General features: G+C 40.5%; 1 protein-coding gene across 1 annotated transcript in view; it reads right to left on the reverse strand.

Annotated features, from left to right (window-relative positions):
* FAM169B (family with sequence similarity 169 member B) overlaps positions 1–16,701 on the reverse strand; it is a 40,350-nt gene extending 23,649 nt beyond the window's left edge. Inside the window, 4 exon segments of the mRNA XM_030815135.1 lie at positions 11,396–11,476; positions 11,479–11,572; positions 11,779–11,850; positions 16,696–16,701. Of these exon segments, the coding sequence (XP_030670995.1) occupies positions 11,396–11,476; positions 11,479–11,572; positions 11,779–11,850; positions 16,696–16,701 (253 nt within the window).
* Positions 16,702–18,300: the final 1,599 nt, after the last annotated feature.

Raw genomic sequence — 18,300 nt, forward strand, 5'->3', positions numbered from 1 at the left:
GGAAAAGAGTCATTATAAAAAAAAGATACTTGTACATGCATGTTTATAGCAGCACAATTCGCAATTGCAAAATCAAGAAACCAACCCAAATGCCCATCAATCAACAAATGAATATAGAAACTATGATATGTATATATGTATGATGGAATACTACTCAGCCATCATAAAAAGAAATGAACTAATGGCATTCATAGCAACCCAGATGAGACTGGAGACTATTATTCTAAGTGAAGTAACTCAGGAATGGAAAACCAAACGTCATATGCTCTCACTCATAAGTGGGAGCTAAGCTATGATGATACAAAGGCATAAGAATGACACAGTGGACTTCAGGGACTCAGGGGGAAAGGGTGGGAAGGGGGTGAGGAATAAAACTCTACAAATAGGGTGCAGTGTCTACTGCCCGGGTGACGGGTATACCAAAATCTCACAAATCACCACTAAAGAACTTACTCATGTAACCAAACACCACTTGTTCCCCAATAACTTATGGAAATTAAAGAAAAAAGACACCACTAAGAAAATGAAAAACAAGCCATAGACTGCAAGAAAATGTTTACAAATCACATTTCTGATAAAAGAATTAGATTCAAAATATATAAAGAACTCTTACAATTCAATAAGAAGAAAACAACCCCATTAAAAATGGACAGAAAATCTGAACAGACATTTCTTCAAAGAAAACATACAAATGGCTACTTATCAATTAAAAAATATTTCACATCCTAAGTCCTTAGGGAAATGCAAGTTATAACCACAATGAAATGCCACTTTTGGCCTACTAGAATGGCTACAATTAAAAAAAAAAAAAAAAACTGTTGACAAGGATGTGGAGAAATTGAAACCCTCATCTATTGCTGATGGCAATGTGTTATGGTACAGCCACTTTGTGAAACAATTTGGCAGTTATTTAAGAAGTCAAACATAAGCTCACCCAATGACCCAGCAATTCTACTCCTAGGAACCTACCCAAAAGAAATGAAAACAATGTCTATGCAAAGACATGTTTGTGAATGTTTGTAGCAGGGTAATTTATAATAGCCTAAAACTGGAAACAACCCATCAACTAATTTTGTTTATGATAGATGCATAAACGAAATGTGATATTCATACAATGGAATACTACTCAACAATAAAAAGGAACAAAATATTAACACATGTTACATTTGGATGAACCTTGAAAACACACTGTGCTAAATGAAAAAGAAACCAGATGCAAAAGATTGCATATTTTATCATTCCATTTATGTGAACTGTCCTGGAAAGGCAAGTTGGTAGAGACAGAACAGATCAGAGATTGCTTGGAGCTGGGATGGAAACAGGCTGACAGCAAACAGCCAGTATTTTTGGGGGGGGTGACGGAAATGTCCTAAAACTGGATTTTGATGATGGTTACACAACTCTCCAAATTTGCCAAAAATCACTGGCTTATATACTTATAATTGGAAAATTTTATGGAACGTAAAAATTATTCAACAAATTGAATTATTCAATTAATAATTATTCAAAATTATTCAAAAAATCCAGTAAAATTGATTTCTTAAAAATACAATGGATTAAGTTTTTTAAAAAAAGAGATTGTAACAAATCAATTATAAAAAAGAGAAAAGAGTAACTTTACGGTGAAGAAATCTAGCAGACACTCCCTTAACTGTGATCAGGGTTATCACCAGTAGTAACGTTCATATCATGCACCCCACCTCTCTGATATGATGTGAGGAGAAAGGTACTTCCCTTTCCTCCCAAATTCAAAGCCCCACAGTCTAATAATGAGAAAACATCAGGCACGTATATATTAAGGGACATTCTATAGATCACCTGACCAGTACTTCTCAAAAGTGTCCAGATGGTGAAAAATAAGGAAAAACCAAGAAAAGATCTCAGATTGGAAGAGTAGACTAAAAAGACTTGAAGACTAAATGTAGCATGGTATGCTGGATCAGGAGGAGGAAACGGACATTGGTGGAAATTATTCATGGTTATAGAAGATGTTGACACTAGGGGAGGGAGGGTGAAGGGTGAACAGGCACCTTCTGTGCTATCTTTGTAACCCTTCTGTAAATCTAAAATTCTTTCAAAATAAACAGGTAGAGGAAGAAGAAGAAGAAACAAAAATGCTGATCACACCTTCAGGTTGGTCAAATAAATTCATCTTGTAACATCAACTCCCAAAGCCAATTCTTATTACAAACCCAATCATGAACAGGGACTGAAGCAATAATCTGGTTGTGCTCAAATGGGCTTGCTACTCATAATCAGAACATAAAGTCCAAGGAAACCCTAGCAACATAGCACAGAATATTTGATAGGAACCATAGCAATGATCTAGTCCATGCTACCCATTTTACAGACATGGCAACTGACACGGTCATAAAAAGGTTAAAAACAGGGAGGACGTGGGACTTGGCCCCAACTGTCCAAAGATGTCTCTCTTCAGCTCATGGGGCATCTTTTGATCCCAGAGCAAACCTAGACCAACCCATGCTGCCAAGTAGCTGGGGTCACAACTGAGCCAAGAACAAGATCTTCTGGTGCCCTTTCTTTTTCTTCTACTTTACGCCTAAAATCACTTCCACTGACTGCACAAGTTGTCTCTCTACCTAATGACAGTTTGAAGACTAAAGCCTATTCCAAAATGTGCACTATCCAAAACCAGATGAAGCTGTGTCCCTCAGGTAAATGTTCAGAAAGGCCTGTTACATGAGGATAATTAGTCCTGGATAAAGGGTCAGGGGAACAGATCCAAAGAGACCACAATTCATAGTAAATAGTGGGGGAGGGCAGGTATGGCAAAGTACAGACCAGTCAGAACATACAACCCATAAGACCACGGCAGGGTGAACCAACCAAACTGTCAGTACTGTGAGACGGTTTTAACCGTGAATGCTGATAGTAGAAAACAAAAATGGCTGAAAGTGAATATGCTAAGCATCAGAATTTACAATATTCAGAAAGAACAGAAGAAGCTCAAAGAAAATAAAGGGAAAAAGACAAAAAGATAGACATTAACGAAATAGAAAGGAAAGAGACAACAGAAAGAAGTTTTTAAAAATTCAAGGGTTGCTAAAATAAGAAAGAAAGGAGAGACAGTATATAAAGTATATTAGGAATTAAGAGATATCCCTAAAAATGTGGCAAAAGCTTAAAAGAAAAGAAAAGATGATAATAAACTTGAAAAACAAATAAAAAGGACAAATTCCTAGGATAAGACAACCACCAAAACTGACTCAAGAAAAAACCAAAAGACTAACTTGTCCTATGAGCATTTAAACCTTAAATCAGTAGCTTAAAATCCTCCAGCACTGAAGACATCAGGCACAAATGGTTTTAGAGATAAGTTCTATCAAACTTCCAAGAACACCTTCAAGAGAACAAAAAATAAAGAGAACATTCCCCCTCTCAGTCTATGAGTATAATATAGCTTTTGAGGGAAAAAGAAAAAGCCAAGGACAGGAAGAATATGTCGACAGTAGTCATTTGTGAACATAAAGAAAATAAAAATAAACAAATATTAACATACTGGATTCAACAAGGCATACAAAGCTAATTTAGGTCACCATAGGGGCTAGTTTCTCTGCTCATTAACCTAGCTGCTCTGGAGGAGACACAAGACCAATAACCCACACAAACCAAAGAAAAGAAAAACTAGGGTTACTTTAACGAAGATACGAGTGACTTCTTGGAATACCTAAGACAGAATTCACAGATGGCCCACCAGGAAATGATAGGGGCAGACAGCTAGAAAGTAATGGAAGAAACTGTATCTACTTCAAAAAGGTGATTTGTCAGGAAGGAGGAAGATTAAAAAGACAAGTGGCAGGACAAATTCCATAATGTATGTCCCTGCTCAGCTGCTTTTAAGAATCAAGACAGGCCACCAGGAAAGTCATGGTGTGGATGTCAGAGCACAAAATAAACAAGCGCCTGGCCAAAGATGACCCAGCTTTCAGCAAATTTCCTTTTGCAGTATTTCTTTTGTGGAGTTGTGAAGCACCCATCCAGGTCTTGTCCTGATAATTCTAAGAGACATTATACTCATGGTGGCTGCTGCACCTGCTGTGGCTCTGTAGAATGTTTTATGAAGAACTGCTCTAAAAATCCAAATTCAAGTCAAGTAGTAACAGTTGCTAGTCCAAGAGAATGAGTGCAAATTTTGACGATATTTAGGATACTCCTAAACCACAGAAATCCAATACAGAAATGGCTAAGAGTTCAATTTTGCTAAGTGTTATTACTTTTAGTTATAATCAAGCTATTATATCTGTCCTGGGCCCACTTCACAAGGTTAGAGCCAGACTCCCTTGGAACCTAGCACAGTTAAGCATCCATTGAAGACACTAGTAAACAGTCTGAATGTTCCTAAATTCTGCCCACCAAGAACTACCACACCAATTTAGATTAAATAATGTTTTGGAAAAAAAAATGTTTAAATTGCATTCTCTAGAACAGGGGTTGGCGAACTTTTTCTGTAAAGATCAGAGAGTTAAGTGCTTTAGGCTTTGGGAGCCATAAAGTCTCTGTTGCAACTACTCAACTCTACAGTTGAAATGCAAAAGCAACCAAGGACAATATGAATGGGCATAGCAATGTGCCAATAAAACTTTATTTACAGAAACAAGCGATGGGCATGATTTGGCTGACAGACCATAGTTTGCTAATGTCTGCCCAGAAAAACATCATTTTTAACAGGGGGAACTAAGCTTTTATAATATCTATTTGTAATAATTATATGTTTCTCAAAAACAATTAAAAATAATGCATTCACATGAACCATCCCAAAATAGGACACACCTGGAGAAAAGCTTTAGTTATATTATTTTCCCTTTTAAAATTTCATTTATTTCTATATATTTTACTATTATAACAGGAATGAATTTATAAGGTGCCACAAAATTTGATTTACGTTTTAAATATTCGAAAAAAGCTCAGGAATTAAAAAAAAAAAAAACCACTTGACCTAGCAGATTTATCCCAGGTAGTATAACATAAGAAAATCTGTATCAGTAATGTACCTCATTTAAAGATTACAGGAGAAAGGCTGCTTCAGTTCAGCATTGTGCTGGACCCTGAACATTACTCAATCCATTAATCAGAAAACAGAATTTTTTTTTTTTTTCAGACAGAGTTTCACTCCTGTTGCCCAGGCTGGAGTGCAATTGCACGATCTTGGCTCGCTGAAACCTCTGCCTCCCAGGTTCAAGTGATTGTTTTGCCTCACCCTCTGAGTAGCTGGGATTACAGGCGCATGCCACCATATCCAGCTAATTTTGTATTCTTAGTAGAGACGAGGTTGCTCCATGTTGGTCAGGCTGGTATCAAACTCCTGACCTCAGGTATTCCACCTGCTTCAGCCTCCCAAAGTGTTGGGATTACAGGTGTGAGCCACCGTGCCCGGCCAGAAAACAGAAAATTTTAAAAAGCAAAAGAAACCATAAGAATGGACAATCTTTTCAATGAATGGTGCTGGAAAAACTGGATATACATATGCAAAAGAATGAAATTGGACCCTTAGCTGACACTATACACAAAAATTAACTCAAAATGGATCAAAGACCTAAATGTAAGACCTAAAGCTATAAAACTCTTAGAAGAAAACATAGGGCAGAAGCTTCATGACATTGGATTTGGCAATGATTTCTTGAATATGACACCAATGACACAGGCAATTGGACTTCATGAAAATTTATAAATTTTGTGCATCAAAAGTCAGTATCAAGACAAAGTAAAAAGGCATCACATAGAATGGGAGAGAAAAATTGCAAATAATATATCTGATAAGGGATTGTTATGGTCTGAATGTGTCCCCCAAAATTCATGTATTGAAACTTAATCACCAAAGTGATAGTATTCAGAGATAGGGCCTTTAGAGGGTGATTAGGCCTTGAAGGCTCCAGCCCCATGGATGAGATTGTCATCCCTATGAAAGGGCTGGAGGGAGTGAGTGGAAGGAGGCCCTTTTCTCCCCTTTCCATCCTTTCACCATGTGAGGACACAGCGTTCATCCCCTCAGGAAGATATGTTAACAAGATGCCATTTGGAGGCAAATGGCAGATTGGGTTTATTTTGGGACACATCCAGCAAGTTGACACTTTCCTTAACCAAGGACATTCCTCGACTTGGGCAGCTGTAGTTGCAGAAGGCTGAAGTCAAATAAATGGTTTGAAGGGTCAGATTACGGAGTCCAAATCTGGCAGAAGCAAGGAAATCACAGAGAGGGTAAGTCACATCCATGTCCAAATCTTTGTTGAACCACCAACTTCGCAGGTACAGGGAAGAACCCTACAGGGCCAGGCTAAAGAAGCAGCCATGAGAAGCCATAAAACAGATGTCAGCAGCTACATATCACAAGGGAGATGAAGTGTGCAGTTTAAATCCAGGCAAGTTCAATCCAGGCAAGTTCAATCTCAAAATCCTCAGAAATCAAAAAAGAATTTCAGTTGCTGCAACAACTAGTTTTCAAGCAAAAATTACTAAATATGCAAAGAAACAGGAAAGTATGACCCTTACTCAGGAAAAAAAATAATGGTGGTAAATAGAACTGAGTTTACGCAGGCCCAGATATTGGCAGATAAGGACTTCAAACCAGCTTTACAAATATATTCAAAGAATTAAAATAAAATAATTCTGTGACTTCAAACCAGCTTTACAAATATATTCAAAGAATTAAAATAAAGTAATTCTGTGACTTCAAACCAGCTTTACAAATATATTCAAAGAATTAAAATAAAATAACTCCAAGAATTAAAGAAAAAGATATAATCAAATGAATAGATAGGGAATCTCAATGAAGAATTTAAAACTATACACAAATTTTAGCACTGAAAAGTACAATAACTAAATTTTTCAATTGACTTAGCAGCAGATTATAGATGTCAGATGAACCTGAATATAGATCAAGATAAATTAAACCAAAGGAGAAAGAAAAATATTCCAAGAAAAATAAAATTTCAGAGGCTTGTAAGACAATATGAAGCACCCTAACATACATGTAGCTGCAAACCCAGAAAAAGAAGACAACTGGAACTGTGAGGAATAAATTTCTGTTGTTTGTAAATTATCCAATCTCTTGCATTTTGTTATAGCAGCACAAATGGACTAAGATATAGGTGTATCACAGTCAACTGTAACAAAAAAGTCAAAGTTAAAGAGAATGCCTTGAAAGCAGTCAAAGAAAAAATGACGTTTTGTTTATAAGGGGACAAGAATAAGACAAATGGCTGACTTCTCACCCAAAATTATGAAAGCCAGATGATATTGGAACAAAATATTCAAAGTGCTGAAAGAAAAGAAGTGATCTCTAATAATTCTGTATCTGGATAAACTATCTTTCAAATATGAAAGTGAAATAAAATAAAAACATTTTCAGTAAACAAAAATTAATGGAATTTGTTGCCAGCAGAATGGCACTATAAGAAATACTAAGGGAAGCTGTATTAGTCTGTTTTGTGCTACTATAAAAGAATACCTGAGGCTGGGTAATTCGTAAAGAAGAGAGGTTTATTTGGCTCCTGATTCTGCAGGCTGTACAAGAAGCATGGCACCAGCATCTGCTTCTGGTGGGGCCTTAGGAAGCTTACATTCATAGTGGAAGGCAAAGGAGAGCAGCCGTGTCACATGGAGAGAGAGGGAGCAAGAGAGAGATGGGAGGTGCCATGCTTTTTTAAACAATCTGCTCTAGTAGGAACTAATACAGCTAGACTCACTCAGTATCACAGGGAAGGTGCCAAGTCATTCATGAGAGATCTGCCCCCATGACCCAAACACCTCTCAGTAGGCCCCATCTGCATCTCCAACAATGGGGGGTCACATTTTAACCTGAGATTTGGAGGAGACAAATATCCACCTATATCAGAAGTATTTTGGCCTGAAGGAAAATGACACTGGATAGCAACCGTTTGAAAGAGTATGACACTTCCCCACTCTTGCTCCTTTGCAGATATGAATGACATCACCAATCACCATAACCTGACAGTTCTAAACGCTATACCCAACAACTGCAGAATATACTCTTTTAAGTCCCCAAAGAATGTTCCCAAAGATAGACCACACACACACTAGGCCATAAAACAACTCTCAGTCAGGCCGGGCACGGTGGCTCAAGCCTGTAATCCCAGCACTTTGGGAGGCCGAGGAGGGTGGATCACGAGGTCAGGAGATCGAGAACACCCTGGCTAACATGGTGAAACCCCGTCTCTACTAAAAATACAAAAAATTAGCCGGGCATTGTGGCGGGTGCCTGTAGTCCCAGATACTTGTGAGGCTGAGGCAGGAGAATGGCGTGAACCCAGGGGGCGGAGCTTGCAGTGAGTGGGAGATTGCGCCATTGCACTCCAGCCTGGGGGACAGAGTGAGACTCTGTCTCAAAAAAAAAAAAAAAAAAAAAAAAACAACTCTCAGTCATTTTCAGAATATTAAAATATAGCAGGCTATATTCTCTTACTGCAGCAGAATTAAATTAGAAATCAACAACAACAAAAAAATCAGAGATAGCCCCCAAATATCTGGAAATTAAAAACTCACTTTTAAAGAACCCACAGAAATCATAAAGTATTTTAGAAAATATTTTCAACTGAATAATAATGAAAACTGATCAATTAGACTTGCATCAACATTTAAAACTTTTGCTCTTTGAAAGCCACTGTCATCAAAATGAAAATGTTTTCAAAACATATATCTGATAAAAAGCTCTTAAAGTATATAAAGAACTCTTGAAGCTCAATAATTTAAAAAACAATTTAAAATGGGCAAAAATATTTGAACAGATGCTTCAGCAAACAAGTTATATGACCATCAAATAAGCACATGTTCAATATCATTCATCATTAGTGAAATGTGAATTAAAACCAAAATTAGCCACCACTTCACACTTTACAGACTGGCTAAAATGAAAAAGATTGACAATACCAAGTACTGGCAAGGATGTGGTGCAACTGTAACTCTCAGACATTGCTGCTGGTAATATATATATATTGATTCCACAGAAATAGCCTCATTGTGTCTCCCTAAAAATGCTAATCCATAAAAAGGCAGTAAAAAATTTTAAAGTTGGCAATGAAAACCTGAAAAATACATTTGCTTCATTTATTTTATTTTCTATAAGTTTGATACTTTATTTTTATTTTTTTTTTTTTGAGACAGGGTCTGACTCTTTTACCCAGGATGGAGTGCAGTGGCATGATCTCTGCTCAAGTGATCCTCCCACCTCAGCCTCCTGAGTAGCTGGGATCACAGGCATGCACCACCATGCCCAACTGGTTTTTGTACTTTTAATCGAGATGGGGTTTCACCATGTTGCCCAGGCTAGTCTCGAACTCCTGAGCTCAAGCAATCTGCCCACCTTGGCCTCCCAAAGTGCTGGGATTACAGGCGTGAGCCACCACGCACGTTTGACACTTTTTAAACCCACTAGATTGCCGAGTAACTAACAGTCCATTGTCAGTTCAAAAACCAGTTCATTGATGAAAATAATGTGACCTCACAAGCAGCTTCAGGGAAGTTTTCACTGAATCTGTGGGATCCATCAGAAATGAAAAGGCAGAATTCAAGCACCCAGCCTGACCTGCCTCAGCTCAGCATCCTTCGGTGCTCCCTCTCCTCCAAGGCTCTGAATCTGCCTGGGGAAGAGCATGGCAGTTGCAGACAACCCCTGCGTCCCTCCCTGGAATCAGGACCCTTGGTATCACTGCCTCCAGGAATAGCAGCAGGACCAGGCAAGACCAAGGTCCAGCTCCTTCTGCCGCCTGCCTGTGGTTTCACACGTCAAGCTGGCATCTCTTAACTGTTTTTGTCATTATTAGTAGCATGTCTATACCACAAATGATTTGGTTACAGATTCAAAAACAGCCATTTGGTAGAAAATGACCACTGATGAGTCTCCCGGGAAAGAGGAATTACAAAAAGCTTCCTTTTCATTTTAATTTTTCTCTAGGCCCCTTGGTCTATCTTAAATGGCAAAAGAACATGACCATTCAAAAAAGTGAAAGGTTATCAAAATCTGAGGACAAAGGCTGTAGTGAGGAAAGGAGCTGAAAGACACAGGGGCTAAAGCAACAACTGACTTTGCAAATAATTAACCAAGAAATGAAGAAGTGGTTTGGATGAGAAACTGCTGTATCTCACTGAGGAAAAAACAAGAAAGTGAGAAACACAAATTTATCGCATCCTGGGCAGGTCAAGCACACACACAACATGAACGTGGCTCAGAACCAAACTCAGCCTCTTTAGCGCCCGAGAAAAACATCTAACTCATAGTACATCCATGGCATTTTACTGAGAAGATTAATTTTTGCTAAAATTGAGAACGTTTTGACAACCAAATGATGGGGCTGGAATTAGTTAGGTGAGAGATGTTGACAGCCTTTAAAAGTTAAATAAAGAGGCCAGGCGCGGTGGTTCATGCCTGTAATCCCAGCACTTTGGGAGGCTGAGGCAGGAGGATCACTTGAGCCCAAGAATTGGAGGCAGCAGTGAGTTATGATCACGACACTACACTCCAGCCTGGGTGACAAACAGATCCCATCTAAAAAAAAAAAAAAAAAGAAAAGAAAGAATGAAAAAAAGAAAGCAACTTTAAGGAAGAAAACCGGTGGCCAGGCGCAGTGGCATGCACCTGTAATCCCAGCACTTTGGGAGGCTGGAGTGGGCAGACGGCTTAAGCTCAGGAGCTTGAGACCAGCCTGGGCAACATGGCAAAACCCTGTCTCTACAAAAAAATACAAAAATTAGCCAGACGTGGCTGTAGTCCCAGCTACTCAGGAGGCTGAGGTGGCAGGATCACCTGAGCCCGGGAAGTTGAGGCTGTAGTGAGCCATGATCATGCCACTGTACTCCAGCCTGGGCGACATCAAGCAAGACCTTGCCTCAAAAAATTAAAAAAAAAAAAAAAAAGAGAAGAGACAAATGCCTTCAGCAAAATAGTACTAGTCCCACACTTAGCACTGGTCACTGCCCTTCGAGTCAGAGACTTTCACCCTAACCTTGTTATCATGGCCGGGCTCCCTCTCTTCTAATGTCTATAAATCTTGACATCCAAGCTGCTTTGGCTCCACATGTCAGCTATTAGCAGTGGTATTTTTCCTGACAACTAACTAGTAACACTGAAGGAAATAAATGAAATTTTATACCACTAGTTACAATTAGTTATTTTTTAGAGGGGACATGGCACTGCCTGGAAATCAAAGGGACATGCTTTTCACCGTGTTTGCCACTGAGACGAGAAATGTGGTGGAAATGGGATCCATACATGGGGTTTATTTACACCCAACTTAATCCGCGATACTTCCTGTGCTAGAAGATTCTCTCCACATGGCTGGTGCTGAGGAAGCCCTCCAGGCCAGGCAGATCCCTAGAGAGCCCCGCTCAGTCCAGCCTGAAGTGGTGGCCGTGCATCCCTCACCTTTCATCTTGGTTGTGTAAAACCCAACAGCCGCTCCACGTCTCCGCAGGATTTTAGCTGGTTCCTTCACAGAGTGAGGTAGAAAAACATGTCATCATCATCCAAATTTCTCTCGCGTCTTCCAAAAATAATGTCGTTTAGAATGAAAAGCACAATCCTTTCCCCAAACGACCGAACCTTTTAAAAAAAAAAAAAAAAGAAAGAAAGAAAAAGAACAACAGTCAAGTGAGACAAGAGAAGAAAATCATATGCAGTAAATTCTGCGCTTAGATGTGACCCACACATTGGGGCCAGGTGTGAGCTCCTCCATCGAAGATTCATTCTGTGCTCAAAGAGCCAAAACGTGCATCATGGCATCTCACAGAGGCTTCCACACCACTGACCTTTCGCACCATGCGGCCTCCAGGAGCAGAGAACGATACCAGGGGCAGCCCCTGGGTCCCCAGGGCCACAGACTAGGAATGTGAGATGACAAAGCACAATCCATCACATGGTAACAAAACAGGAAATTAACACTGGGGGGCTGGGGCAACCCATTTCAACTGACTTGCTGGATGTGTCCTGAAATAAACCCAATCTGCCATTTTCATGACAGCAGACTCCGGAATTCTGGCCGTCAGAAGGAGGGTAGATAATGTGGGAGATCAATTGCTACACCAAAAGCAAGTGAATTTCAATGGCTTGTGACAGATTTAGAGCACACAGTGGTGTCCTAATCCCAGAGAATTACGGGGACTCAGGGCACAACCCGTTCTAAGGCTGTAAAATTGAACCATCTCTTGCCTGTACCAAAGTTATCACAAGTGAGGAAATTGTATTGTGGTCAAAGTCAGGCCCACACACTTAGAAGCTTTCCCCTTCGCAAGTCAAAATGACTTCACACTCCTGCCTGTTAAAATGCTCTGCATGTGTGTAGCCCACGGATGGCAAATAGGTGGCAGAAACCAAGGTCTGCCACCCCTGGATTCAGAGCAGACCTATCTGTCCAGCTAAGCGTGGACACGGTCTCAGAAGCCTCCTTAACGCAGCCCTTCAAACAGCCACGAGCAACTGCTAAAATGTGGCACGAGGTGAAAACAATCGGCTATTTACGAAGTGACAATGCTGTTGAGTGGGAATTTACTCTGCAACACTGCTAGATGACAGCCTCTGGTGTCTGTTTGTCACTTTATCCAATGCATTACCTCCAGATCAACAAGGCCACTAACTGATCCATGACATCCACCCACATGCTACCATTTGATTCTCACCACCTGCTGGGGAGGTCCTGGTTCATAGGTGGGGAAATTGAAGCTCAAAGAGGGTGATTACATTTATTGATTTCCCTGCCTCATTTCAAAGAGGACTTGAGACAGCTGGGCGAGGGGTCCATCAGAGGCAGGCACAAAACAACAGGCTGGGGCTTTCCAGTCCAGCCAGCGGTTTCGTTCTTCATCTTCATCCATTAGAAATGAGATTTGGGGAAAGGGGATAATACAAATATTAATACTTCGTTTTATATTTAATACTTGACCCTTGGATTATCATTGTCATCATTTGTGGTTTGTGGGTTGTTACCCTGGATTTGCTGGGAGATCTTCAGCAACTCACAACCTCTTTGAGTCTTGGTTCCCCCCTCCAGTCAAGGGAGAAGATCCTTCATGTGGTCTCTAAAATACTTGCATGTTTTTCAAATGCTCTGATAATAAAAATAAGGCAGCTTGCAGCAAATGGCACGAAGTGTTCAGTGCCAATAAACTTACGAATTGGCCAGAATGTAAAATATTTCACCTTCGTCTGGAGCTAAATCTTAAATGAGAAAAAGATTAGTGAAAACCACACTAGCTTGGCTCTGAGAAGCCATCACATTTTGTATCTCAGACAGCGGCAGCCAAATCAAGTTCAGACGTTAAGAATAACTAGCTAATCACAAAACCAGATTGGTGTCATGGGGGAGGTTATATTTTTCAACTTATAAAACCAAAAAGTTCAGAAGAAAGCCAGAAGACAAAAGCAGATTGCATCTGGCAGAAGGGAAATATCCAATCAAAAACTGGCAGGAGAAAAAGGGGGAGAAAGAAAATGTACTTAATTTGTCCAATTTCATTACGGGGGAGGAAAACGTGTGACATGTGATTTCGACTCAGAAATGTTTCTGAAAACACAAAAGTAAGTTCCAGTTCACATCTCTCATTAGGACCACTAATTAAGTTAACAGGAAAAACATTAAGAAATCTTGTGGGGTTTTTTTTTGGTAATTTGTGAAGAAGAGCTGGCTGGGAGACAAAACGTAATTAAAAGAAAAAGAAAAAAGTCAAGACCTGAAGTTCTACAAACAGAGGGGAAATACTCCTCTGTACATCTGGGGTAGGATAGATCTTTACAGCATGGTTCATTAAGTGGAAATAACACCCAAGTTTCTTTCTGTTCATAATATAGGCCACATTGTCAGAAGATGTGCAGGTTTTCTCATTTAAACTTAGAAGAAGAGATGACAAATGAAGGAAGCAACAACTCTTGTTCTGAAAAAATTATTTAAGGAGCCATTCACATTCTTCATAGCATTCAGAACAGTCAGTCGTTAAGTGGCCGCCTGGCCCACCTGCAGCACCAGAGCTGGGGCAGCAACGCAAACCAAGATGCCAAGCACCACACTGGGTACATCATGCTCACTTGCTGAATCTCAGGCCATCTCTAATGTGCTGGAAGAAAAACCGTTTCAAAATAATATCTACTGAGTCGATTAAAATGAGACCTAAAAAAGACAACTTATAGAATGGGAAAAAAACAATTGCAAATCATATATGTGATAAGGATTATGCATATGAAAAACTCTGCATATGAAACCCTGCATATGAAAAACTCTCACAACCCAATAGTAAAAAGTCAAATAACCCAATAAAAAAGTGGGCCAAGGATCTTCTTAAACATTTTCCCAAAGAGGATCTATAGATGGCCAATAAGCACATGAAAAGATGCTCACCATCCTTAGCCATCATGGAAATGCAAATTAAAACCACAATGAGATTCTACTTCACACCTACTAGGATGGAGAACGTTAAAAAGACAATAACAAGTGCTGGTGAGGATATGGAGCGACTGCAGCCCTCAGACACTGCTGTTCAGAGTGCAGAATGGTGCAGCTGCTGGGGAAGGCAGTTGGACAGTTCCTCAGCATATGAAACATAGAGTTACCACATGACCAGCAATTCTGCTCCTAGATATATACTCAAAAGAAATGAAAATATGTATCCTCACAAAAATTTCCATACAAATGCTTATAGAAGTATTATTAATCGCAGTCAAAAAGTGGATACAATTCAAATGTCCATCAACTGAAAAATGGATAAATGAAATGTGGTATATCCATACAATGGACTATTATTCACCCCAAAAAGGAATGAAGTACTGATACATGCTACAATGGATGAACTCTGAAAATATTATGCCAAGTTAGAGGCTGTTTACAAAAGACCACCTGTCGTATGATTCCATTTATAGGAAATATCTAGAATAGGCAAATCCATAGAAACAGAAAGGAGATTAGTGGTTTCCAGGGACTGGAGAAACACAGGAATGAGGAGTGATGCTAGTGGGTAGAAAGCTTTTTTTTTAAAATGATGAAAATGTTCTGGAATTAGTGGTGATTGATATACGATGTTGTGAATATATTAAAAGTCAGTGCATTGTATACTTTAAAAGAATGAAGGTTATGATGTGTGAATTCTATCTTAATGAAGCTCTTGTTTAGAAAAAAATCAAGAACTAATTTTTTTAATTGCTCAGCAGAAAAAAATAAAAATAAAATAAAACCTGGATTAACAACTTGGGAACATTACCTGAGACCCCTTATAGGGATTATCTAATTTCAGAACCTTCGAGGTATTTGTTGTGTAGATGAAGACATCGAGGCTGAGTCACAGAGCCAGTAAGTGACGTAGCTGGGTACAAACTTCCATCTCCTTGACATCAGGCTGGAGATCTTGGAAGTATTGTGCCTGGGACTATTTCCCCTCTCTGTTTGTAGAACTTTAGGTCTCGACGTTTTTTCTTTATCATTTAATTGTATTTTGTTTCTTAGCCATTCTCCATACTGAACCTGAAAGAATACTGATATTTCATTCATTATTTACAGGGCTCTATGAAGGGAACCAAATGGCATTCCAGACAACTGTAAACAAGATCACACATTTCAAGACTGCAGGGAAGCATCATCCTTCTTCCTACCTGTGGAATTAAGATAAATATACCAATTAAATGAAAATGGGTGAATGTGAGGCACACAGTCCAAACTCTCAGTTGGGTACTGGCTTCCTCCTTAGCCTCTGCCCCAGCCAAAGTTCAGCCAAGAGGATGCTACCTGGACCTCTGAGAAGCTCCTCTGGCTCCTGCCTTCACACCTGCCATGCCAGGTCTCTGCTTTACAACTGCTCAACAGAGGTACAGCTCTTCAAAGATCACCAGGTCTGATGTCAAGGAGAAAGATGTTTGTACCCAGCTAAATCACTTACTGGCTGTGTGACTCAGCTTCAACGTGTTCATCTGTAAAACAAATACCTTGAAGGTTCTGACATTAGATAATCCCTATAGAGTCTCAGGTAACATACAGGGTAATATCTGCTACAATTCTAACTCATGCTAAGAGCCAATAAACGTCACCGGAATGCGCTAAAGAGAAGTTTCCCATTCAACAGAGAGATGGTGTATATTAAAGCTTTAAAACTTAGACATGAGGGGCCACTCAGGAAAGCAAAATAGACTTATCAGTAGCCAGATATCTGTTATACATAGCACTGAGTGCTGTTTTCCTTGCTAGCAGGGTGTTATGGATTGAATTGTCACCCCCAAAAAGCTGTTGACATCCTAACCCCCAGTTGTGTGAATGTGACCTTATTTGGAAATAGAGTCTGCTGGTCCATCAACATGAGGGGATTCAGTTGGTCTCTAATCCAATATGACTGGTGTCCTTATAAAAAAGGAAGATTTTGACAGAGACGGACACACATATAGAAAACAATGTGGAAATACAAGGAGAAGGTCATCTACAAGCCAAGAAACCCCTGAGGTTACTAGAAGCCGGGAGGGAAGCCAGGAACAGATTCTCATTTACAGCCCTCAAAAGAAAACAACCCTGTCGATTGCTTGATTTCAGACTTTCCAGCCTCCAGAAGTGTCAGACAATACACTTCTATTTTGTGGTACTCTGTGGTACTAGGAAGTGAAGACATGGCTAGACTGCTTTAAATGATCAAATTATCAAGTAAGCACTGTGACTTTTAAAACTTCTGTTACAACGTTCATTTAAAATTGCATCAACTCACCTTCATCAACCCTTCTCTTGCATGATCAGAGGTTCTTAGTGCATCTTCCGTGGACCACCAGGGTTCCTTTATGTAAACAGCCACAACTAGAGAGAAAGCCAAGAAAGGATGATGCGCACACAGCAAACTGGCCAACAGAGGGGCAGCTTCACAGCACAGAGCCACTGACAAGATGCAAAGGGAAGATGATTTGTGGGGAAAGCAGGTGATATTTTTAGAGCTGAATTTACTGACCAGGAAAGAGTGACCACTCTCACATGAAGGGGGCTTCACAGATGTTTCAAAGGTGGCCTGTTGTTGATGCCAAAACAGGATATATCCCAATGTTTGGGGACACAGTGGGATACACACCAGTATTGACAAATCCAATGGGTAAGAATTACCTTTTTTTGAGTCAGAGTCTTGCTTTGTCACCCAGGCTGGAGTGCAATGGTGCAATCTCGGCTCACTGCAAGCTCCACCCCCCAGGTTCAAGTGATTCTCCTGCCTCAGCCTCCCAAGTAGATGAGACTACAGGCGTGAGCCACCACACCCTGCTAATCATTGTATTTTTTGTAGAAACAGGGTTTCGCCATGTTGGCCAGGCTGGTCTCAAACTTCTGACCTCAAATAATCCGCCCACCTCGGCCTCTCAAAGTGCTGGGATTACAGGCATGAGCCACCGTGCCCAGCCAACTCTTTTCATGTTAAAAACACTTATCAAAGTCCAACCATGTGCCACAGCCCAGAATTTCCCCAATTTAGTAAAATTCAACATGGGCTAAGCGCATTAAACAAACTGATTTAATACCTGTGCATTGAGCATCACCTTGGCCCTGGGCTTGGTGCTGCCTTCTTTTACATGAGTTTCTTTCATTCTCACCATGAAACTGTTACCAGCGTCTTTCTAAGGAGGATGCTGAAGCTCTGAGAGGTGAAATGACTTGCAGGCAATCAGCTAGAAGGGGCTGAGGTGGGGTTCAGCCCTGGGCCACTAGACTCCTAAGTCAGTGCTCCTTCTAAGAGGCTGGAGATGGGTTTGGTGTTAAGAATGGGGTGAATCACATGGGATAGAGGGGGTGTCTTTGGATGAGAAGGTCCCTGGGCTAAGATCTACAGGAGAAGGGTAGGGAAATCCTCCCCTCCTCCCCCCACCCTTACCCCAGGCATCTCCAAGGCCTGCTGACTCTGCCTCAGAAGCATCCCTGGAACCATTCCAAGTGTAGACATGGGTACCGCTACTCAGCAGGGGAGACCTGGACATGACTGCAACTTCACTAAGCCCCACACTCCTCATCGGAGTTGCCCAAACCAATCACCCCAGGTGGCTGGGAAGTTCTCATGAGGATCGGGACTGAAATGCCCAGCACAGGGCCTGGCACACGGGAAGTGCTCAGTGTCTACTAATCAATGAGTTGATTTCTCCTCTTCCCCTCATGCTGGCATCACCATGTCCCATCAGTTCCTCCTGCTGCCTCATAACAAAATCTTTCCGCTTGGTTCCAGCCCCATATCTCAGCTGGGTGAGGCCACCACCATCTCCAATGAAGGCTGAGACAGCCCATCGCCCAGTTCCCACCTCAGTCTCCCCTGCCAATCCATTCCTACTGAGTGGTCGCTCTAAAT

Source organism: Nomascus leucogenys, chromosome 6, assembly GCF_006542625.1.
Source record: "Nomascus leucogenys isolate Asia chromosome 6, Asia_NLE_v1, whole genome shotgun sequence".
Taxonomy (NCBI): domain Eukaryota; kingdom Metazoa; phylum Chordata; class Mammalia; order Primates; family Hylobatidae; genus Nomascus; species Nomascus leucogenys.